Source organism: Ahaetulla prasina, chromosome 2 (assembly GCF_028640845.1).
Source record: "Ahaetulla prasina isolate Xishuangbanna chromosome 2, ASM2864084v1, whole genome shotgun sequence".
Classification (NCBI taxonomy): Eukaryota; Metazoa; Chordata; class Lepidosauria; order Squamata; family Colubridae; genus Ahaetulla; species Ahaetulla prasina.
Genome location: NC_080540.1, coordinates 94,331,752 through 94,355,753, shown reverse-complemented (window position 1 = coordinate 94,355,753; position 24,002 = coordinate 94,331,752). Strand labels below are relative to the sequence as shown.

The following is a 24,002-nucleotide window of genomic DNA, read 5'->3' as shown; positions in this document are numbered from 1 at the left end:
CTTTGGCCGAAGAGGTTGTAGAAAAAATGCTTTTAAAAGTTTCTGGCAATCAGGCAACTCAGCTGGGATCATCAGAACCCTTTAAAAGCTTTTTTTCCTCTGGTGATCCCAGCTGAGTTGCCTGATCATCAAAAGCTTTTAAAAATATTTTTTTACAACCTCTTCCGCCAAAGAGATTGTAGAAAAAATGCTTTTAAAAGTAAAAAAAAAAGTTGGCCATGCCCACCCAGTCCCATTCCCCCTCCCACCAAGCCATACCCATAGAACCGGTAGTAACAAATTTTACATTTCACCCCTGTTCATATCTCATTATCTCAGCTGATGATGGTGTGAACGGATCCACTTATCATAACCTAATAGCTAAGCATATGCTTGGATGTGTCCCAGATAATTCTTATTGGTTCTGCAACCCAGAGGATAATTAGAACTGCAGAAAAAACAATTGCTACCAACCTGCTTTCCATTGAGGACCTGTATACTGCATGAGTCAAAAAGAGGGCTGTGAAAATTTTTGCAGACCCCTCACATCCTGGACATCTATATGAAGCCGCTGGGTGAGGTTATCCATGGTTTCGGGTTGGATTATCATCTGTACGCTGATGATACGCAGCTGTACATTTCCACCCCGAACCACCCCAATGAAGCCGTCGAGGTGATGGGCCGGTGTCTTGAGGCCGTGCAAGTCTGGATGGGGAGGAACAGGCTCCAGCTCAACCCTTCCAAGACTGAGTGGCTGTGGGTTCCGGCGTCCTGGTACAGTCAGCTTACGCCATCGCTGACTGTGGGGGGGGAAATACTGACCCCCAGGGGAAGGGTGCGCAACTTAGGCGTTCTCCTGGACAATCGGCTGTCCTTAGTAGAACACTTGACGGCTGTCGCCAGGGGAGCATTTTATCAGGTTCACCTGATTCACCAGTTGCGCCCCTTCCTTGATCGGTACTCCTTACGCACGGTCACTCATGCCCTTGTCACTTCCCGCCTGGACTATTGCAATGCTCTCTACATGGGGCTCCCCTTGAAGAGCACTGGGAGGCTCCAGTTAGTTCAGAATGCGGCCGCGCGGGTGATAGAGGGGGCACCACGTTGCTCCCATATAACACCCATCCTGCGCGGCCTGCACTGGCTGCTGGTAGCTTTCCGGGTGCAATTCAAGGTGCTGGTTACCACCTTTAAAGCGCTCCATGGCTTAGGACCGGGGTATTTGCGAGACCGCCTTCTGCCACCGATTGCCTCCCAACGACCTGTGTGCTCCCACAGAGCGGGCCTCCTCAGGATGCCGTCGACCAAACAATGTAGGTTGGCGGCCCCCAGGGGGAGGGCCTTCTCTGTGGCGGCACCAGCCCTATGGAACGAGTTACCTCTGGGGTTACGCCAACTCCCCGACCTCCGGGCCTTCAAGCGTGAACTAAAGACTTTATTATTTCACCGAGCGGGACTAGCCTAAGAATGTATTTTAGCAAAATTTTAATGGGTTTTTAATCGGTCTTCGACCGTTTTAGTGATTCGGCCACTAAATATTTGTTTTTAAATTGTTTTTTAAATAGTGTTTATCTATTATATTTATATCATAGTGTTATGTGTATTTTAATATTGGCTGTACACCGCCCTGAGTCCTTCGGGAGATGGTGCGGTATAAAAATGTAATTATAAATAAATAAATAAAATAAATAAACTGTTTCAATTCCTATCCTCAAAACGATGCTACAGAGCACTGCACACCAGAACAACTAGACACAAGAACAGTTTCTTCCTGAATACCATCAAACAAATAAACAAATTATTTGCTAAACAAATAATTCTCTCAACACTGTCAAACTATTTACTAAATCTTCATTACTATTAATCTTCTCATCGTTCCTATCACCCATCTCTTCCCACTTATGACTGTATGACTGTAACTTTGTTGCTTGTATCCTTATGATTTATATTGATATTGATTGGTTCCTTATTGCTTATTTGTACCCTATTAAGTGTTGTACCTTATGATTCTTGACGAATGTATCTTTTCTTTTATGTACACTGAGAACATATACACCAAGACAAATTCCTTGTGTGTCCAATCACACTTGGCCAATAAAGAATTCTGTTCTATTCTATTCTATTAGATATCTTCAGCTAAAAGATCTTCAGGCAACAGGATTGGGGGGAAAAGCGTTTCTAACATTGGAAAGCAACATCCAATCAGCATAGACAGCATGAGACTAGATTAACGTTCGCCCTAAATTTTTAAACTGCTCCTGCTATTTGGCTCCAAACTACTTTAATAAAATCCTGTTGGGCTAGATATTTGGCAACAACTTGTAAGAAACTCAGTCTAGACAGCTGACCACCAATCTATCCCACTGGAGAAACTCCTTTCCATTTTTTTTTAATCTTTGGAAAGCAATTGTTAATTACTCTCCTTTCTGTCCCAAAGGTATTTTTCCAAAAGGCAACTGGACTTTCTTGATGTTTTCCTTGAAAACATTTCACTTCTCTCCAAGAAGCTTCTTCAGTTGAGCTCCTTGACCTGGATAATTGAGAATCTCCATTGATATATTCTCCTTTTCTATGATCACTCTGTCTGGAAGTAGGTATTTTTATATGTGGTGAAATCCAATTTTTTTTGCTACCGGTTTGGTGGGTGTGGCTTGGTGGATGTGGCTTGGTGGGTGTGGCAGGTGAAGGATACTGCAAAATCCCCATTCCCTTCCCACTCCTGGGGGAAGGATATTGCCAAATCTCCATTCCCACCCCACTCTGGGGTCAGCCAGCAGTGGTATTTGCTCTTTCTCTAAACTACTCAAAATTTCCACTACTGCTTCTCCGAACTGCTCAAAATTTCCACTACCTGTTCTCCAGAAACTGTCAGAACCTGATGGATTTCACCCCTGGTGTGTATGTATTTATATATGCAAAGTTAAAAGCATGACATATACAAAATATAAAGGCACAACAGCCAACTTTAAAATAAACATTCTTTTACTACTGCTTTTTGGCCTTAAATATTTTTGCAGACAGCTTTACTGTGCAATGCTACAATAGCTCAGTGGTTTTAACACTTAGGTTTAACACTGCAAGTAGAAGGTTAATGGTTTGAAACCCCTAGAAACATTTTTAATTATTACGTTTTCTTTCCTGAACACCAACTTAAAAAAAAAACAAATCTTCCATAGTTGCACGATTTCATAATCTTCCTATAATAAGGGATCATGTAGGAGGAGAGTTTATTAGTGTCTGGTAGCACTTTTTCAGTCTAACAACTTTTACTAACGTTATTAGTTTTAATAATGCTCACCACATCATCTGACGAAGTACAAGGTAATTCACAAAATGTGCATCTTATAAAATTTGTTGGACTTAAAAAAAAAAAACTATCAGGCATCTTATGATTTTGATGATTATAAGTCATTGTTTCAGTTGAGGGGCTCCTCCTTCCTTCTCCAAAGTTGTTAATACATTTCTAAGGGTTAATGAAAGTCGTTCATTAGCCAAAATAGTAATGCAAGGTACATGAGGGGGAGCATTTTTAAACTTCAACTTTATCTTCTTTCTAGGTTCACTTAATGGCACAAGAATAAAAAGTTAATAACAGATTCTGTATCTAATACCCACAAGAAGTTTGCAACTATTTAATATCCCACTCAAAAACATTCACTCAAAATGTTTTGAATATTTCTCATTCTCAGAGACTGCTTGAACAAGTCCCTGCAGTTTTCTTAATAAGGTTTTTCAGGAGTGGTTTGCCATTGCCTCCTTTCTAGGGCTGAGAGAGAATGACTGGGCCAAGCTCCTGCAGTTGGGTTCATGCCCAAGGCAGGATAAGAGCTCAAATTCTTCTGTTGCCTAGCCTGATGTTTAACCACTTCACCTGCCTCCCTCCGTCCCTCCTTCCCATCCTCTCTGTCTGTCTGTCTCATATCTATCTATCTATCTATCTATCTATCTATCTATCTATCTATCTATCTATCTATCTATCTATCTATCTATCTATCATTCCTCTATCTCTATTATAATGCTATATTATATTAATAAAGCAAAAAGAAACACTGGTCTGACCCTAATTCTGTTTCTTTTTCATGTTATCAGATAGGGAGTTGAAAAGGGAGATATGCATCAAAAGAGCTTGTGTTCAAGCCAATGCAAATACTCCTGTTTTATTTATCACATTTACATTGATTAGACACCTGGAAAGTAGTGGCGGGCAATGCCAGGAATGAATTTACCCTTTTTCACTTCGTTTTCAATAATTCAAGCATTTGGGTAAATGCTATTTCTAACCAGGATGCATAAACAGCTTTTCAGAGATGCTTTCAAAACCATATTAAGTGCAATTCATCACTCTTATTTGGCAGCCATCTAGCAAAAATGTCAGTTAATCCAGTCGGTGAACAATCCTTTTCATTATTTCAGTTAAGAGTCTGCGATGCTAGGAGAATTGAGTAATGGTATGACATCTCCCAGGCTAACAAGTGAATTAGAACTGAGATACCACAGGGTGACTTTGAAGTGTTCTGTTTTTTGATTCAATCTATTAATTTTTTTTTGTTGATATAAGGAATTAATCTGAAAAAAAAAAGTATCTGGAGGGAAGTATGGGGGGGGGGAGAGCATAAAGCTAAATCATACAGTGCCAGTAATCTATAGCAATGTAGGGCTTGAAGTCAAAAAGCATTTTCTAGCTAGCAATTTTCCTGCTTCCCGGATTCTGTTATTAAAATTGGTCCCAAAAGACCCATGATTTGAAGTATGTGGGGATCTTCCTTCCTGCTTGTTCTTCTTACATGCTTCTCTCTGACACCATCACTAGCCCTCTAGCTACACAGGCTGGCCTTTAATAATTACTTTGAGGAGATCCTGATTTTCTCATATTGTCAAGTAGCCACAGGCTCCTGAATGCTGCCTGGGCTAGGGAATGCCACAGCCTTTTCTTACTTTCATACTTGAAGTAGCCAGCTGGTACAGAATATTGCTCCATGATGCCATATTCTTTGTGTTCTGTGAATTGATTGCTCTGGACAGAATGTAAGTATGGGGACTTTCAGTCTGTTCCAGTTTGTCACTTGAAATAGCTTCCTTTAGCCTAATAGTGGTCCCACTTTGGTCTGCTAATGACCTCCAGCTATGATGTAAATTTATTTTTTTTATGTTCAGAAGCAATTATCATTGTCCAACCTTGAAGGAGAAGAACACATATGGACATAGACAAAGTTTTACTATTACTTACAGTATATTCAAGGGAGCTGAAAGTCTGGCTGATATAATTTGAGTTTATGATGTCGTTCTATTCATTGCTTTAGATGGTAATATTCTCTGCATATTTTCAAGGCAACTCAGTGATAACAGTAGTCAGACTCCCTGCTTTAAAATCAGCAGAAACTTCCCAGACACTTGACATAACAAATCTAGATAAGAATTTTATGGCATATTAAAATTAAGACATCATAAATAGTTGATTATCAAGAGGAGACTGCAATCTCCTCTACCTATTACAGTTTAAATTATGTACTTCTTTTACTGACATTCCTTTCTCCCTCCCTCCCTCCATTACTTCCTTTCTCCCTTCCTTACTTTCTTCTTTCCTTCCTTCCTTCCTTCCTTCCTTCCTTCCTTCCTTCCTTCCTTCCTTCCTTCCTTCCTTCCTTCCTTCCTTCAGACCTGGGGCCAGAATTACATTACTATTGAATGTAACTTATATCTCTCTACTGAGAAACAGTTCTGACCATATATACAACAAATGAAAAGAAAGCTTTTTAAAAATGGAACAAAAATAAAAACAAATGAGGACATAAACTAAAATTGATAAATAGTAACGTCCCTCTGACTTTTCAGCTTAGCCCCAAAATATTTTTTTAAAAAAAATGTTTGCTAAGTATCACAAAGAGAAAGTGGATTGGCAATAATGGGAAAAATCAAAAGCCATTCAAAACAGGAACTAGGATGAATATATATGGAAAATTAACTGGGTATGCCATCTGACTGATTTGTTTAGAGTAATTATTTTCCGTCCATCTCTTTATAAAACCTTTTTAATAATATTTTTAGGAATCTGGTTGCAAAATTGATTTCCCTAAGCAAAAATAAAAAATGAAATAAGTTTTATCTTTTTGCTTGTTCACTCTGAGCCAGCAAGAACCAATAGATTTAGACAGATGTGTTTAGCACACATGCCCATTTTACATCCACTAAACCCCACTGACTTCAAGGAACTTACTTGCAGGTAAGAGTGTACTGCTTACATATTCGTTTGAAAATAACTTCCATTGGCCTATATGTCATTGTACAATTAATCATATTGCTTGTCCTTAGTCTCTGAAAATAGAACTGTCTGAAAATATAAGAAAATGATTACATCACTCTGCCATCAGTGTAATTTACTCAATTGATTTGCATTTTTATTTTTTATTTTTATTTTTTAAAATAATTTTTATTACATTTTTTCCTTTACATAACCCTAGTACATAATCAACAGACTGTGTCATTTTTATATGCTTCGGATCAACATTCCATACAATACTGGGTATGCCTAGTTTAATGAAAAGAAGGACTAGGGGAGACATGATAGCTGTGTTCCAATATCTCAGGGGTTGCCACAAAGAAGAGGGAGTCGGGCTGTTCTCCAAAGCACCTGAGGGTAGAACAAGAAGCAATGGGTGGAGACTGATCAAGGAAAGAAGCAACTTAGAACTATGGAGAAATTTCCTGACAGAACAATTAATAAGTGGAACGACTTGCCTTCAGAAGTTGTGAATGCTCCAACACTGGAAATTTTTAAGAAAATGTTGGTTAACCATCTGACTGAGATGGTGTAGGGTTTCCTGCCTGGGCAGGGGGTTGGACTAGAAGGCCTCCAAGGTCCCTTCCAACTCTGTTGTTATGTTATGTTATGTTATATATACATTATATACATTCAATATCTAATTCTCAGTAGCCTTAGGTATATTTCCAGTTTTTATTTCTATTATCTGTCCAAGTATATCCTTTTTCCCAAACCGCATAAAATTCTGAATCTTGAAATTCTGATTTGCGTTTTTAAATCTGCACTCTTTCACTGAATTTCTCCTCTGCTGAAAAGCATTTTGAAATGTCTACAAGAATTTCACCATGCTTTTCAGCAGGGATAACATATGTGCCACAAAGAAGTTTGAAATTTCCACACTGGATGTTTAGATAGAAATGATATGCTTGGCCGAATCTGTACAAGTTGTTTTATAAGATCAGTCTGCTAATGGAAAAGTATTACTTATAAGATCATGTTAATATAACTTGAACATATGTTTTTAAGGATATAAAAATGTGCTAAGGATTTATGTCAGAACAGATTTGTGTCATCTGCTGATGTGGACTCTACCACAGGACAGTCATGAGCACTGAATGGGCTTGCTGAGATCCATCTTTTTCCAATTAAAAAACCCACACAAATACACACATCTTTCTGTGGAAAGTACAGCTGAGAAAGAAATATACATTTCTGAAAGTTATTTGCTGAAATTGGGAATAAAGGAGTCACCTGTATACAGTGGTGGGATTCAAGTAATTTAACAACCGGTTCTCTGCCCTAATGATTTCTTCCAACAACCAGTTTGCCAAACTGCTCAGAAAGTTAACAACCGGTTCTCCCGAAGTGGTGCGAACTGGCTGAATCCCACCACTGCCTGTATATATTTATGCAATGAATCACAGAATTAGGAGCATTTGCATCTATTTATTTATTTATAAAATTAATTGGACATCCATCTTACCTCAGGGTAACTCTGGGTGGCTATTTGCATAAGAGATTAGACCCGTGATGGCGAACCTATGGCACAAGTGCCACATGTGGCACGCAGGGCCCTCTCTGTGGGCACGCCAGCCGTCACCCAACCCAGCTCCACCGTGCATGTGCATGCCTCCCACTGGCCAGCTAGTCTTTGGGTCTCTGCCATGCATGCATGGGGGCAGGGCCTTCTCCGATCTCTGCAAGTTCCACCCTCCACAGGTGCCTCTCTGTGGCAGAAAAGGAGGAGAAAGCATTTCTCCCTGGGCATTTCTCCCTGGGCATGCAGGGAGAAACTCCGGAAATTGGGGAAGGCAGGAATGGAAGAGAAAGCCTGAGCACACAGGGAGAAACTCCAGAGACTGGGGAAGGGAAATGGAAGAGAAAGCCTGGGTGTGCTGGGGAGGGGGACGGGAGAGAAATTTTGGAGATTGGGGAAGGCAGGAATGGAAGAAAAAGCCTAGATGTTCAGGGAGAAATTCCGGAGATAGGGGAAGGCAGGAATGGAGAAGAAGGCTTGGATGCACAGGGGGAAGAAAATGTGGCAATGCGGAGCCCCACCCTCCCATGCCCCGTTTTGGGTTGGAAAAGCCTGGCCGGGGCGCATGTGTGGGACACATGCGCAGGGAATGTGGGAGCAGGGTGCATGTGCACGGGGTGCTCTTATTGCATTTTGTGGATTGGGGCACACATGTGTGCATTCGTGCACACACGCGCTTTGGGCACTTGGCACCAAAAAGGTTAACCATCACTGGGTTAGACTATTTCACATCTTAAGAAAGGTGGTAAAAGAAAACAGATACAGTTCTGTTTTCACAGAAATTTAAACCAAAGTGTACAGCAAAACAGACTTCTTTTGTATGGATTCCCTCTGCCCTAGAAATATACAATTGCACACAGATGACTGTGAACTAATTTCAAAGAAAAGTGGAATCTTAGTACTTTTTAAGTATCAAGAAAATTTGGAATTTAACCAGAGTTGCAAGTGTATGCAATGAGTGTGTTAGAATTTTCTGACTGATGAAAACAAACTTTGTCCTTCTATGCCATGCTATAATTTAATTTGCTTAGATTACTTCATGAAATGAATATTACTCTCTGTCTCAAGGACTAAAAAATATATTGATATGTGAGAACTGAATTCCATTTAAAGAATGAAAAAGGTCTTCTGCTGTGTATAAGAAAGAATAAATGCAACTAGGTAATAAACAGAATAGTCTACTGTGAAATGAAAGCAATGAAGGTTTAACCTTGGTCAACCTTTCCATGGTTTATTTCAAGGATTTTATTTAAGTACAACTTTTAGAAAAAGGTGTGAAGAAGGACACTATCAAATTCTCTACTAAAAGGTGAACTTTTGAAGAAATGAACCATGAGCACCTAACCATTTTTATACTGACTGATCTTCTTTATTTCACTTCCTAATTTGAGAAATGGGACACCTGCTTCTTTGCAGGTGGTACCTGTAAACTGCTGTTTCTTTCAAACACAGGTGGGTTTTTTTAAACCTCCTGCATGGAGTTAAATAGTACCTTTTAATCCTCATAGGTGTACTTCCAAGCTATTAAAAAGGTAAAGGTTTCTCTCACACATACGTGCTAGTTGTTCCTGACTCTAGGGGGTGATGCTCATCTCCGTTTCAAAACCGAAGAGCCAGCGCTGTCTGAAGACGTCTCCGTGGTCATGTGGCCGGCATGACTCAATGCCAAAGGTATACGGAATGCTGTTACCTTCCCACCAAAGCTATTAGAGAAACGTAATTGACTTATTCATGCATGAAACATCTTTGGTGGCACTGCCTGATAAATATGAAGACAAGGAGGGTTGCATTTGGGAGATACATTTGTGAATGGCCCATTTAGGTGAACCTTTTATGTTTTTAATTAAACAGGGCACACTGTGACCTGAGTTGGAGAACAAATTTCAGTTTTCTTTACAAGTTCCTATATAATTCAGATTTGTTTTTAACAGCAGCTGCTCTAAAATAATCTACCAAATGATTTTGTGACACGCAGGTCAAAGTAATTAACTATTTTCCAAGTGTTATGTCAAAGGTGTTCAGTCCATTCAGAATCAGAACTTAATTAATTTCAGTGCAAGAACAGCCTGTCATGGGTCATGTGATCTCCGTGTCTTTGAAAATATGTTTTCTTGAATCTGTAAAGCTGCAGTTGGAACCTCATGACATCATAATAAAATAATTTTATTTCATCTTACAGCAACTTGCTACTGAGTTTGAAAGAAAGTTCAAATGGGGTTTTGCTTACATAAAAAATCCTCCTTCTAATATCAAATAAATATCGAAATATCAATATCAGCGTAAAAGAGTATTCAGATCCGATGAAAACTTTATCACATTGTAATGGATCAGGGGTTTTTCCTCATGCTAAGCCTTAAATTAGAAGTGGGCATGATTTTGGATGCCCTGGCCCTTCTCCAGGATATTTTGAGTGATATTATAAATCTTATAATATTATAATGATATTATATTATAATATAATATAATTATTTATTATATTATTATAATATAATTATTTATTTATATATATATATATATATAATATAATATATATATTATAATATAATTATTATTATAATATCATTATTTATAATGATATTATAAATCTGTGCAATTCATACAAACTATTCATAACAGTGCTTATCATGGTCAAACAATAGGATATTTACAGTATGTATTTCTTTAATATATTTTGTAACCATGCTAAATAATGTGAAATAATGCTTTAAAATGTTATTTCTTCCACCAGGAAATGTGCTGTGTCACAATTTGCAAAACATGAATTATGTCTGCATAGCAAACAATGTAACCAATTGAAATACTGAATTTTCAAATCAAATTCTACAACGCTAAGATCTTGCAAAATGCAATGTAGCGTCTCCCTTTTTCAGAAACGCATTGCAAAACTACCATCAGAGCCTCAGTTAATTGGATTATCCCAAACTATTGTGATTGTGAATAACTGGAAATGTTTTTCTAACTAACCTGGGGTGTGGAAAGAAAAAATAGATGCTACCTTTTTTTCCCAAAGCCTATAGAATTAGACAATAGTTTCCCTTAAATAAAATGTATGTTGGAGACTCTCATTCTACCCATTTATTTGTAAAATCGATTTTTTTTGTTTTTTTATGCATGAAGTGGAGCATCTCCAAATACTTTAAACTTAGCCCTTCTGTCAAAAAACCCTGCAGCAAATTGCTGATTGTTTATTTAAGCTCATTCCAACTGAGGGTTCTGTGAAATCCAGTGAAGAAAAGTCATAATTATAAATATATAAGAAATTTCCTCTGTATTTATAAGGAAGAAACTTATAAGATCCACCAATGGTTTGGCTGAGCAGCATCAATGAACCAGCCTGCATATTTGTATGGTCACCTGACTCTGTTTGTATTGGTTATCTGTACAATGCAACTCAAGATTTATGAAGTATATGGCATGGAGTTTTTGTTTGCAGGACCATCTGTCTCTAATTATTTCTGCCTGTCTGGGAAAATACAACAGGTTTGGCATGCTTTGGGTTCCATCTATTAAACATCATTTTACTGGATCAAGAGGTATTCTTTCTTTGTTGCTGCATCTACCTTCTTCAATACATTTTCCCAAAGTCCACCTAGCTTCAACCTTGCCTGCTTGTCTTCAAGAAAGTTTTGAAGAGCTGGCTGTTTCCAAAGCATTAGACCAGAATATAAATAAGTAAGTACTGATAGAGGAATAAATGGTGTATATTAGTCTACCTATTCTTAATGGTACCATTTTTATTTTCCTCCATTCCACTGTTTGTTGATTTATCTTTGGTACCTCAATGCATGACCCTATCTCACTGATACAGTTTTAAACTTGCCATGATTATTATTTCAATTTTCTAATGGAAAGTTACCAGCTTTCTAACTGAACCTATTTCCTCAGTCAAATATTGACTAGGATTAACATCTTTCCTCAGAAGGATAAAAATGGCTGTTAAATCAATATCGCTGAATTTGAGGTGGATTGCTATTACATGATATTTTTCAGAATTATTTCCAGCCACCAAGTTCACCCTGCAAAAATAAGGTCTCAACATTCTTTACAGCCTTTTTATATTTGTTTCTTGGGGGATGGGATTCTTTTTAAAGCTAGAACTAAGTAAAAAGAAATATAGATGGAATTCCACACAGGCTATTTAAAAAAATAATGATGTTGACCATACATTTTCTGATTTTATTTCATAGGTAATTAGCTCTCATTGCACTTACAAAGATCTTTGTCTCAGATGTCCAAATCCAATAAAGTATTTGTCTATATAAGGTTAAGGACAACTCCCTCTTATTCTCCTCAGGTATTAAAAACAGTGACACTTAATCAATGTTCGATCTGTCAATGAATCAAATTCTTTAGAGACTCAGAATCATTAACCATGATTTTTTAATATGTTTGATGGCCACAAAGGCTATTCCAACTTTCACTGAGAAAAAAAATTCAATAGCCGCATTGAAAGGGGTGAAAAGATTCACCTGAGTTGAAAGTTACTATTAGGTATAATCAATTTACTGGTTGATCATATAGTATAGTAGTTACAGCCCAGGCTTAGACAGGGGGAATCAGATGATCTTCTTGAATCAGGTAATCTAGACCCAGCCAAGCAGTTGACCTTGAGCCAATCATCTTCCTTTTATTTATTTTGGGGTTGCTGTGAGGGTAAGATAGAGGATGTACTATATATACATTCTGATCTCTGGGAGGAATGGTAAAACCTGAATGCAACAAATGAATATAGGGATAAAAAATATTTAAAGAGCAATATATATTTTCCCACAAGTGACTACCATGAAAAGAAATCTAAACTGATTTACAAAAAAGAATAAAAGTAGCATTTGGCCTCTGCTGAGTCATGCCAAGTAGATGAGTGGACAAGTAGATGTGACAGCTTTTGAAAGGCTGTTGGTTTCGATCTCTTCTATTTCTTTTCTAAACATTCATGCAGCAATTCTCTGCAGAGAACAGCATTTCCTTTGCTTGCTACTGCTTGATCTTCTCTTTCATTTGATCTCAATGAGCATGATGGCTCTACTGACGAAAGAAACCATTTCCCATATGCACAGTAAACACCCTATTAACAGTCCCCAAGTTCTTTCACAATTTACCAGTTGGTTTGTTCTGTAACCCTCCTTTTATGTTCTAGGAACTTGATTCCTACCTGCTTTCTTTTCCCATGCAATTATTTTGATGAAATAATACACATGGCCTCTTTAGACTTAGCAAAGAGAGAGAAAATAACACAGTGTGCCAAGCTGAAATGCCTCACCAACTTGTATTTTTTTTTCAAAAACAGCAACCCTCACCTGGGGAGAGGAGAAAGAACAATAAAAAGCAATCTGAAGAGACTTCCCATTCTTGTTATTTTTTTCACTAAAAGAAATCTTTTATCTGCTGCTGTGCTTTTTTAAAATATCTGTTATTCCATATCTTTTATCTCTGTATATCCTGGATGTGTTTCAGTTAACTGTATATACCTCCTATGCAGGCAATAGTTATGCAGGCTTGCAGGATGCCTCTAGAGTACAAAGCCTTCCTTAAATAATGGGAACTTGCTTGAGATAAAACTGGGGTTTCAACTGACTTCTGACATATTGGCCATAATGTCCCCAAACTATGGGCTACTATCCTCACTATTTATCAGGTCCTGCTGAATGGGGCATGGATACAAAAACAGTTGAATGCCTAATTTAAATGGTCTAAAAATGTTACTAAAAGATGTTATGGGAAAGCCTGGATTGACCAAACTCATAATGGATACAGTATGGATACAGTCAATATACAATATATATGGGGCCAGCTGGTGCCGATCACAGTATATGGGAAATTGTGAAATTATGGGGAATAAATGGTAAAGAGAATGAATTAACAAATGGAAAGAAAAAAAATGTAAGTCTGTGCAACAGAAAAAGGAAAGATGTTACAGAACTAAATTAGATTCTGGTTAGATTCTGAGGGTTATATTCTGATGAGTAAATACAAGAATATGAACACGCAAGTCTAATTTTCAATAAAGAGCTAAAATTTGAAAGTATAAACATCATAAAGTATACATTGATATTATATAAGTGGTTATCAATGCATATAAAAATAGGAACCCATAAGTTGATGTTAGCTACATGTTATGATCCAGTACAGTAAAGGTGACAAACAAGAAAGGGGTGGAGTATATAAAACCAGATATATTGCTGGAAGGCAAAATCACAACAGAACTGAAAAGAACAGAATAAAAGAGTTAGAAGGGACCTTGGAGGTCTTCTAGTCCAAACCGCTGCTTAGACACGAAACCCTATACCATTTCAGACAAATGGTTATCCAGTCTCTTCTTAAAAACGTCCAATGGAGCATGATATCTATCTCAGTTACTACTATTGAGTGAGGCACAACCTATACTTTACTTATGCATTTTGATTTTATTGCCTAAATGTAGAACCTTACTTTTTTCACTGTTGAATTTCATTTTGTTAGATAGCGCCCAATATTCAAGTCTATCAAGATCCTTTGGTATCTTAAGCATATCTTCTGGAGTGTTGGCTATTCCTGCCAGCTTGGTGTCATCTGCAAATTTGATGAGTTCCCCATTTATCCCCTCATTGAAATAATTGATTATTGATTCTACTTTATTTATTTCAACCATGTCATGAAATCAAACCCACTGATGAAGGCAATTTTGCTTGGAATGGTCAGTGGTAAAAGGAAATGAGGCCACCAAATACACAATGGTCAGACACCATCCAACCCGACATCATCCAAGCGTAAAACAACTGAAAGAAGCTGTTCAAGATTGAAGAATGTGAGAGCTGCTCCATAGAATCAATCAGACATGATTGAATGGATAGCACCATCATCATCAAGATGAAGTGAATGCTGATAATGGAAAAACTAGAGATGGGTTTTGGGAAAAATTGGGTAATATTTTGATTGAATGCAATCCAGAATCAGTCTATTCACATGCATATATGAAAAACGAATTAATATCCATCTAAATGCACCATTGATTGGTGGCTTATGATAAAAGGTTGGCAGAATTAGTGAAGAATAACTTCTTTTTCCTAGTGATGAGAGAGGATCATGGGAAAAGATAGGCATTGAAGAAGAGGAACAAAGGGGAAGAAATGAGAAGAAAAATAGAATATCTGCAGGAAAAGAAAGCATGCTTCTTGAATTAAAAAAGTATTCAAAGGTAAATTATCTCCCACAGAATGAATAGGAACTTGACATTAGAAAAGAGGATGTAGAAGCTGCTTGGAACACAATGAAAATAATTATGTTACAGAGTGCCGGAGAAATGTCTGGAGTTATGCTAATGAGAAGTACAAAAAAGAATGCTTAACAGAATGATGGAGTGAATGAGGTTGTGGGATGAAGTCAAAATAGTATCAGAATGGGTACTACCAAAAATGAGAGTGAGGGAAACTTATAATGGGTATATAGAGAAAAATGTAGTTGCAAAAAATGCAATCAAAGAGATCACAGAACAATTCAAATTAACTCAGGCAGAGAAACCACAGAAGTATGTTAATATTATATATATTTTTTTAAAAAAAACCTTTTCAGAATGGGTGAAAAGTTCTAACTAAACAACCATCAGGAGAGTGAATGAAATTCAAAGGAAAAAGGATGAAATTATTTGAGATGGAACTGACATCAGAGAGCACTGGAAGAATTTTTTTTTTACTGTTTTAGCTCAATGGTATATTGAAGAGTGACATGGAAATGGAGGTTATCAATGCTGGTACCAGACCCGTTATATAAGAGCTTTCTTCTGCCATCTTTGTTATAAGGAAATGAGAATTGAATAAATCAAGAGAAACATAAAAGCACATTAAATCTAATGTCAAGGAATTACTTAAAAACACATTAAATCTAATGTCAAGGAGTTACTTAAAAACACATTAAATCTAGTGTCAAGGGGCTACTTAAGAGGTAGGTATTGTAAAGCAAGAAGAGATGAGTTTGAGAAGTGCTGAATGAACATGAATTAAATGCAAATGTGAATAAATGCTTTGGTCATATTAAGACAACGAATGATGACTGAATGAAAAAATAAATTTATAATGGAAAAAGGAAGGTCAAGAGAAAAAGGAGAGACCAATAAAATCATGGTTGGATGGGATTAATCGTAGCCTGAAAAAGAAAGAGGGGAAATTTAAAAACAACAACAACCCAAAATGAATATGTGAATTAGTGTACAAATGAGGTAGAAGCTTGGATCGTTTTCAAGGATTAGAAAGAGTAGAGCATTTTAGTGAATATTTTTATGTAAACTCTTTTTTATATGTATTACCTTTCCCTTTTCATCTTATGCTTTTTAATTTCTTTGGCTTATTATTCTTACTCTTTCTGAACAGAAAGTTGTTTACGCTGAAAATAAGTAGAAAGTTGCTTACGCTTAAAATAAGCAGAAAGTTGCTTACGCTAAATCTATGGATTAGATCTTTGGGAATAGAATTGAGATTCATTTGTTTAACCAACATCCCCAATCAATTATCATGATCAAACACTGAATCTAAACTTCAGTTGTTTCCTTGGGTTGGATGGAAACAAGAAATATAATTGGGTATCCTTAGCATCCTTAGCCACCGTACCCAAAAACCTTCACAGCCTCTTTCCCAGTGGTGATTTATACAGGTAGTCCTACTTACGATCACAACAGGGACCAGAATTTCTGTTGCTAGGCAAGGCAGTTGTTAAGTAGTCACACTTGATTTTTACAACTTTTTTTTTTGCCATGATTGTTAATGTTACCTTGATTGTTACCTTGATGAACGTATCTTTTCTTTTATGTACACTGAGAGCATATGCACCAAGACAAATTCCTTGTGTGTCCAATCACACTTGGCCAATAAAATTCTATTCTATTCTATTCTATTCTATTCTATTCTATTCTATTCTATTCTATTCTATTCTATTCTATTCTATTCTATTCTATTCTAATCAAATCACTGCAGTTGTTAAGTGAATTCTGCTTCCTGCATTGACTTTGCTTGTCAGAAACTGGCTGGGAAGGTCTCCAATGGTGATCATATGGCCCTGGATGCTGCAATCTGTCAGCTTTGGAAGCCATACTAGGCCGAAGGCTTCCACACGCTGCCACTTTCTCCTGTGTGGAAAAGTAGGGGAGGGGGGTTGGTACAATGGATTATTAGACATAACAACATTCTTCCTGCTGGTCAAGGTCAGGCTGGGCTCGCATCTGGAGAAGGAGTGGCCAGAGTGATGTCTCGAGATGGGACGGTTGAAGATTGGAGCATGTGATCAGCAAAGGGGTCATGAGGGTGGAGATTTTGGGGTTTGTATTACTGAGGGAGGAACCCGGATCCCCAGATTCAGATTTTCACCAACTGTGCCAGCTTACCTATGCTAGTTAAAGAACTTTGAAAGATGTTTGCTTCGGAGTCTTTTCTGCAAGGAGGGTTTTCTGGAACGCTGACACAACCATTGTAAATTCACTGCTGGTTGCCAAGCACCTGAATTCTGATCACATGACCATGGGGATGCTGCAATGGTTAGTAAATGCAAGGACCAGTTGTAAGTTACTTTTTTTCAGTGCCATTGCAATTTTGAATGGTGGCTAAACAAAAGGTTGTAAGTCAAAGACTATTTGCATATCACATAGAATTTGGGTCAACAGACAATTGCAAGGAAACATTTATGGCATCAACAGGAATACAGAAGCACCTACTGAAACTGACCTTCCAAAAATAATCTGTAATAATTCATTGCAAAGCAGATCTTTCCAATCTTACCCTGGTGCAATTCAGGAAGAATTTTTTTAAAAAATGACTCTAGACTAGAGTTGTTTATATATTTTTTAAAAAGTATAATATCTTTATAGGAACCAGTTTGGTGCAGTGGTTAAGTACCAGGCTAAAAATCAGGAGAACCAACAGCCTTGCCTTGGATACAAAGTCAGCTGGGTGACCTTAGGCCAGTCCCAGTTTCTCTAAGTTCTAGGAAGGTGGCAATGGCAAACTGCTTCCAAACAATCTTGACAAAGAAACAGCATGGACCAGTCACCAGGAGTCAAGATTTGAAAGTACTCACACACTTAAACACACACACACACACCATCTAGTTATGGCAAAGCCCAGATGTAAAACATTTGACAGGACTTACAAGCCTTTGCTTATATTACCCTGAAAAATATGAATCCCGATGGTGTAATATTATAAAGCAGCATCATTGCATTTATCTGTATCATTTACCTCATCTCTTCTCCCTAAAGTCAGTTCTGTTCTTTACTCTGAATATTTACAAAAGATACTGTACAAGTGGACCTTGACCTATGACTACAATTGAGCCCAACATTTCCATTACTAAGTGTAACAGTTGTTAAGTGAGTTTTGCCCCATGTTATGACCTTTCTTGCCACAGTTATTAAATGTATCACTGCAGTTGGTAAGTTAGTAACACGATTGTTAAGTGAATCCGGCTTCCCCATTGACTTTGCTTGTCAGGAGGTCACAAAAGGTGATCAATGACCCCGGGACACTGCAATCGTCATAAATATGAACCAGTTGCCAAGCATCCAAATTTTAATCATGTGAGCATGGAGATCAGCATGTGTGAAAAATGGTCAGGTCACTTTTTCAATGACGTTATAACTTTGAACATTCACTAAATGAATGGTTGTAAGTCAATAACCAGCTGTACTTAATATAATTTGATCAGGTTTGCAAATGCCACTAACTTATTCAAAACCAATTTTGCAACTGGAACGTTCCATGCTACTTTTCTTAAATGTGAGGATATATTTATTTATTTATTTATTTTTATTTTATTAGATTTTTATACCGCCCTTCTCCCGAAGGACTCATATAAAACAGAGAGATCAAATTTGGTCTAATGGTTAAGGCACAAGATTAGTAAATGGGAGGCCCTGACTTCAATTCCTGCCTTAGTCTTGAAAGCTAGGGTGACTTTGGCCTAGTCACTCTCTGTCTCACCCAATCCACCTCACAGGATTGTTATTGTGGGGAAAATAGGAAGAAGAAGGCAAGTTGGATATATTCATCACCTTGAGTTATATGTAAAAATAATAAAGGTGGGTTACAAATTAATTAAATAAATATAAACTACAGAAAATCCTTATTTATTAACTACAGTTGGGGCCAGGATAAATTGAAGCAGTTGCAAAATGATTATGTTTACAATCTTAATTCCGGGTCTCCTTTCTTTTACAGACCTTACAATGTGAGGATTGGTCACAAAGTTACTTTTTCATTGTTATTATAATGAACAGTTGCTATATGGGGCAGTCGATAAAGAAGGAGTACCTGCACTCCTTGAATTCATGCTTTAATTCCAATATTTCCATGTAATCTTTCAAATAAAATTGGCAATATACTGTTATCATTGTCTTTCTCATAACAGTCCTGCCTGAAGTCACTTTTATTGCATGAAACTTACTTCATTTTTTCTATAAACTAGCAGAAATCAGACCTCTTGATTACTTTGTGCTCACAGCCATGACATTCTCATGTCAGCAATTTCTCCATCAAAAGTAATATAGGCAAAATATTCCAGTATTTGTGTCCTATCGCTCAATTCTGACTCTCCCATTTCATTTTAAATATGATTTATATCCCCTTCTCATTTCTAATTTAGGGTTTAGCCTGAGGTAATTAAACCTTAGGCAAGTATGAGTTTAAGCCCATCTGAACACATTTAAACTATCTGGGTACTGATGAAAGGCATTTATGGTTATGTCATAAGCTGAAGTTATAGCATGAACAAACGCATCCCAAGGCACCACCAACAAAATATCATTGTCTTGCTAAGGTATCCTCATCATGCAACCAGCTAAAAGCATGTAAGTTGTACTTAGACATTAAGTAAGCGTGACATCTCTCGCTTCTAGGTTATATGAATCACATTTCACTAGCATCAGAATGGTACCTGGCTCCAAATAGCACAAAGAGAAATGCACACGACAAACAGAAGCAACAATCAATAATACCAAAGAATACCCAAAACTAAGGAAAGTCACATAAATAGGAGTGTTCATGCTTTAATTTCAATACTTGCAATCTTATAAAATTGGTAATATTCTGTTATCATTGTCTTTCTCATAACAGTCCTGCCTTAATTCATTTTAAGGGTGAATAATAGATTGATTGTGACTAAACATCAAACGAAGGCTTTAAAAAAAGTTTTAAAAAATGAACCTTTCAGTCTCTCTTTCACTCTTTGCTTTTTAATAAAATACAGACAGCCACAGTGATTTTTCATAGCAAGTTTTTTTAAAAAACAGCCTGTAAAATATGTATCTTTTTACAACTGGAAAATCTCAAAATATTATGTTCTGTCAACCTGTCAAGTGGACAAGTAGTTTCCTGCTACTGACTTATTTTATACAGACATTTTTTTTCTTTAAAGGAAGAATATATTGCATATGTATTTCAAATGGCTGACTCAAGTCAAGGTCACCACTAAAGAATGCTGGTAAGAAAATCTAATACATTTTTTTTGTTCATGCTGTAGGCCAATAGACTTTCCTTCCAAAACTTCTGTTGGTTTCAGGAAGTGTGAAGTCCATTGTCATGAACAGTTGCTTCCTCCTCTGAAGCTGAATGGAAACTTCATACATCAATTTTAGATTTAGAGTTGCAGCATGTCAAAAAAATAGGTATATTTTCCTTCCATTCACCCTGATCTCAGTCCTGATACTCTTTTCAACATGGTGCCATTTGAAAAAAAGAACATAGCATTTCCATGCATATACTAAACATATAATCTAATCTAGACCAAGGGTTATTGTGAGCGCACAAAAGCAATTGGACAAAATAAAGGTGTAAGTATAGTGGTTTTCTACATTACCTTGAATTCTGTCTCAATGTTGGCTAGTCTTGCCAGCTCATTGCTTAACTCTAAAGCCGTAAGGACAGGATCTTCACTAGATAGAGACAAATAAGCCGCACTTGCTAATCCTTTGTAGGCATTCATTCTTGATCGAGAATGACTGAATGAGTCTTTTCTTTGCTTCTCATTGCATTCATTGCATTTACAGAAGTAGTCGTGAGGTCTTTCTATCCGTGCCCCTTTCAGTAACAATATATGAACAATTTCATATTCTTGGCAATGAGCAGCAAGTATAATAGGCGTGATATCATGGGAAAAGCGTGTTCCATCTTCATCATAAGCATAAAAATCATCGTCTCGTAATTCTTGCTCAAGTGGGCTTAGAGTGAGACGCTGTCCTTGTGCAAAGGCTGGATGGTTCAATATTGCTTCCACAATCCTTACATATCCTTTACTGATGGCTAACAAGAGGGCATCTCCAACCCTTGCTAAATTGTCTTTCTTTAGAAGAAGTTCGGTGACTTCCAGATGCTCATTGCCAACTGCCAATTGCAGGGCATTTTGTCCCATGTAATCAACACAATTGAAATTCAATGTTTTGGATTCCTCTAGCATTTTCCGTACCACTGGGATGTTGCCATATTCTGCCGAGTCCAAGAAACGCTCTTCCTCAGATGTCAAATTGGTGCCTTTCTCATTGAACATGTAGGCTGGGCCTCGAATGGCCTGCCTCCTCCCTTTCTCCCGGAGGGTGGTGTGTCGCCGATGCATGTTTGTGGGATGAGGTGTTCAAGCCTGGATGGAAATAATGGGACACAGTAAGACAGAGATTGTTTATAATAATTTGATCGGCCGAATATTAAATCCACAGATTTTCCACATTAAGTGTCGAAGAGCGTTTGAAGGAATTTACTGTTCAATTGAAATGGATAAGTGCTTTACTAGATTCACCCTCTTACAGAGCAACATTCAAATAGAACATGTTTTACAGAAATCTGCATGATTCCAGTGTACCTATTATAATTTTCAGCTAGAATCAAATGCTAGCTAAAGTTGAGAATAAATGGAGTATTGTTAATTAATATAAGCGTAAATAAAACTACTAAAAATAAAAATAAATCTAGTAAGTCATAAAGCCCAGCTGCCTGCATTTTTTATGAGATCCACATTTGTACGTTTTATTCCAAATCAAGTAGTTCAAAGTAAGTAATTATTCTCTGAATGTGTAATGGTCTCTCATTTCTAAGTTAATAGTTCAATAAGTAACCTTCTTTAAAGGAATAAAATCCAAGGAGATGACACACCTCCAAGTCTTCACATGATCTTTCTCAGGAGAACATGGTTTAGCATATTTCTGTTCTGACCTGGGTTTCCTATGAAAGAATAAATCACAATCTTATTCCCAAAAAAACTCTTTTATTGAGATGGCTGTGAATTATCGTCATTCATAGCCCGTAATGATTCACAAACAGTCTGTGAAGATTCCAACAGATGTCTGCTCAGCTTGACACAGTCTTTCAGAGTAATGTTGATAAGCACCCACCTTTATCTCCCTTGAAACGCTGCCAAAGATTTAATTGTCAATTAGTTTTGCAAGGCCAAACGGAGCACAGAGTCAAATGGACTTCTCAGAGCTTGAATTGACTATATGAACTAATTGCTTCCTGCAAAGGTTCACGTCTGTTTGCTCCTCTTTTATGTCTTATGGGAGAGGGCAATCATCTCCAACCCTTACTCCTGAGTTTCCCTTTTTTTAATTAAAAAAATGCAATATTCTTGCATTCTGGCAGCTCTGCACATGCGCACACTGGGAACAGGCTTGCACTGTTCTTCTGCCTCGCTGATGTCAGATTCCAGAGGCTTAGGAGGCAACAGATAACTACCACATGGTCCTGGCCCCCTCTCTGCCTCCGACTCAGAGCCCTCGTCCGAGCCTTCCCCAAACTGCAGGACTGGCCCACGTTCCTCCCCAACCTCCCCACTGTCTGAATCTGCTGCCAGCTCTGCTGGCCACTGGCAGACCACAACAATTTCCAAATTGCAAAAAGCAGGATGACAAGATACAATAAGCCAAAATTATACATTAAAGCTGAATGGAGTACTAAAGTCAAATGGGCCTATATTGTACTGGACTGTACGCCTAAGTTTAGGATGAAAGGCCTAATGGAACAATGATGATAACAGTCATGCCATAGGCTACAAGTGAATGGTTCTAACTGATACCATAATTTGAATGATATTTGGCTATGATTTATTCCACTAGACTTTGTTTTCGTTTTATAACATCTTCAAAAAATTATACTTTATTGTTTATGTTTAGTACTGTACAACTCCTAATTACAGAGTTAAAGCTAACAAATCAGGTTTGAATTTTGAGTGAAGTCTTGAAATCTACACACAATGTTGCAGCTCTTACAAGAAATTGAGTGGTTTTAGTAAGCATACTACTACTACTTGGAATAATCTCAGCAGAAATTAAATGCTGATGAAAAAACACAATGCTGATGAAAAAACACAAAACATAACCGTTTATAATGACATTATTTTTGCAAATCCTCAGCAAGTTTACAAAATATTGTTGAAAACCTGAAAATGTAAAATAATTTTAAGCCACATTGTCTCTTTGAAGTCATTAATCTGAGTTATGGATTCCTAAATTTGCTCATATATTCCCTGCAGAAATGTCATGCTTCCTTTTAAAAACAGAGATGACAAAATGACATATACAGAAATGTACATAAAAATGCAAATGTAAATAGAAATATTTGATGAGCAATTCAGAGGAACTCCAAAATTTCATATTATTTTACCAATGTACATTCTTTTGCTGTTGCTGCTGTTGAATGATCAAATTATTATCTAATCAAGTTGTGAGGTTATGATATTAACCAATTGGCATAAAATGCAACTAATAATAGAAATGCTTGTTCAACAACTGAACACACAAATGCTGATCCACATGCATGACAGTGATGACATTTTCTTCAGTGTGCTTCTAATTCTCAGTCTGACAGAAGAAAAATTGCTTTCCATTTCTGGACCAAAGGAAGAATAAGTTACTGAACTATGTTGGACAAAGGGTAGACCAAAGTACAACATCCAGAGTAAATAATTTCTCTGGTGGCCTCTGGTATCTCATGCCTTATTTAAACTCTAAGGGAAGATCTGAATTAATTCCATGAAAAGAACCTTTTAACTTTGAAAATAGAATAGAATAGAATAGAATAGAATAGAATAGAATAGAATAGAATAGAATAGAATAGAATAGAATAGAATAGAATTTTATTGGCCAAGTGTGATTGGACACACAAGGAATTTGTCTTGGTGCATATGCTCTCAGTGTACATAAAAGAAAAGATACGTTCATCAAGGTACAACATTTACAACACAATTGATGATCAATATATCAATATAAATCATAAGGATTGCCAG

At 37.1% G+C, this 24,002-nt stretch overlaps 1 protein-coding gene across 1 annotated transcript in view; it reads right to left on the bottom strand.

Moving 5' to 3' along the window:
• Positions 1-21,341, bottom strand: part of TRPC7 (transient receptor potential cation channel subfamily C member 7) — a 160,994-nt gene extending 139,653 nt beyond the window's left edge. Inside the window, exon 1 of the mRNA XM_058167860.1 lies at positions 20,589-21,341. Within this exon, the coding sequence (XP_058023843.1) occupies positions 20,589-21,341 (753 nt within the window). The remainder of the gene's footprint in view (positions 1-20,588) is intronic.
• Positions 21,342-24,002: the final 2,661 nt, after the last annotated feature.